General features: G+C 37.2%; 1 protein-coding gene across 1 annotated transcript; it reads left to right on the forward strand.

Moving 5' to 3' along the window:
• Nucleotides 1-212: 212 nt before the first annotated feature.
• On the forward strand, nucleotides 213-657 carry F5891DRAFT_1193908 (uncharacterized protein; the record flags this gene model as incomplete). The annotated part of the gene is made up of 2 exons (XM_041367850.1): nucleotides 213-458; nucleotides 514-657. The coding sequence occupies 2 exons, from the start codon at nucleotides 213-215 to the stop codon at nucleotides 655-657; spliced, it is 390 nt and encodes a 129-aa protein (XP_041221303.1).
• Nucleotides 658-1,286: the final 629 nt, after the last annotated feature.

Below are 1,286 nucleotides of genomic sequence, written 5' to 3' on the forward strand. Positions count from 1 at the left end.
AGACCAAGTGATGAGTGAGAAAACTTCATTTGAAAATATCTCATTGTTGTACTTGTCTTTGGAGGCACTAGATGAAGTTGCACTTTCTTCACCCACAGGTAGTCTTGACTATTCAGAAGAATTGGGTCATCTGGCATCTACTCCACCAAACTCTTCACCTTTATCTAAAGATGATTTGTAGTTTCAAGTTTCTCCCTCTTCTTTTTTACATAATGGAAGAGTATAAGAGATCATCTTCTATTCAATCCCTATCTTTATCTAGCCAGGAAGAATCAGCTGAGCAGCCAATCACTAGCAAAACATCCAAGGCCACTTTGATTTTCATCAAAAGTCTTAATGACCAATTTGTCTACCATTTTGTCACCTATGTTCCCAACCAGCTCCAAATCAAATCCAAAGAAAAATCCAAGCAGTCATCAAGATATATTCAGTCTGTTAAGAAGAATGATGAAATGCTGGTGAGTTTCTTATTTTGTTTGATATTAATAGCAATTTTCTTAATATTTGATTCAGACCAGTAAATCTAACAAAAATAATCAAAGTCAAAGGTCAAATGAAGAAAAGGTATTAAATTTTACCATGTTCCCCAAAGCTTATCAAAATGATGTGGTACTGAACAAGGGAAAGAAGAAAGCAGAGATCTCAGGCTTGACATAGAATGAGAAAGTAAGTTTTGGATAGCAAATCACAACTTCAGACTAAGGTCAAATTATTCTAGTTTCTCAAATTCTTTCATATCTGGGACATGAGTGGACTCAATCAAATGAACTCCAAAGCAATATCAAACAGCAGATTGGTAAAGCTATGGTGTCCAAAAATGTCCAAGTATGTCTATGTCAATCATATTTCATGTTGCTTACATAAGTTACACAATAAGTCACAAGTAGAGGTCATCGTCTGATAGGTAGGATCTCCTACTGAGTAATGTAGTGAAGTTCAGATATGTTAGGGTTAGTGGGCTCTATGTATACATCTGTAAGATTCAGTGAGCATGTTGATCAACTTATTGACAGGGAGAAAATTTAAGTCCAATGTATCTAGACTGCAGTTAAACACAAGCCTAAGATTACTCAAAACACAGTAATGCAGCAGAAGGGATGAGACACCGGCTAGTGATGCCCTAGGGGGGGTTGACTAGTAGTGAGAACAGCCGAGACAAAGGCTTTCAATTTGAGGTAAGGCAAGGGAGAGAGAAAGCAGATCATCATCATCTAAGGCGCATATATTGAAGCAGCCGAGGTCGATGTGTGTAAGTGAAATGGATAAAGCAGTGCAAGATTCTTGAG

This window comes from Suillus fuscotomentosus (genome assembly GCF_016647785.1).
Source record: "Suillus fuscotomentosus strain FC203 chromosome Unknown F5891scaffold_63, whole genome shotgun sequence".
Taxonomy (NCBI): Eukaryota; Fungi; Basidiomycota; class Agaricomycetes; order Boletales; family Suillaceae; genus Suillus; species Suillus fuscotomentosus.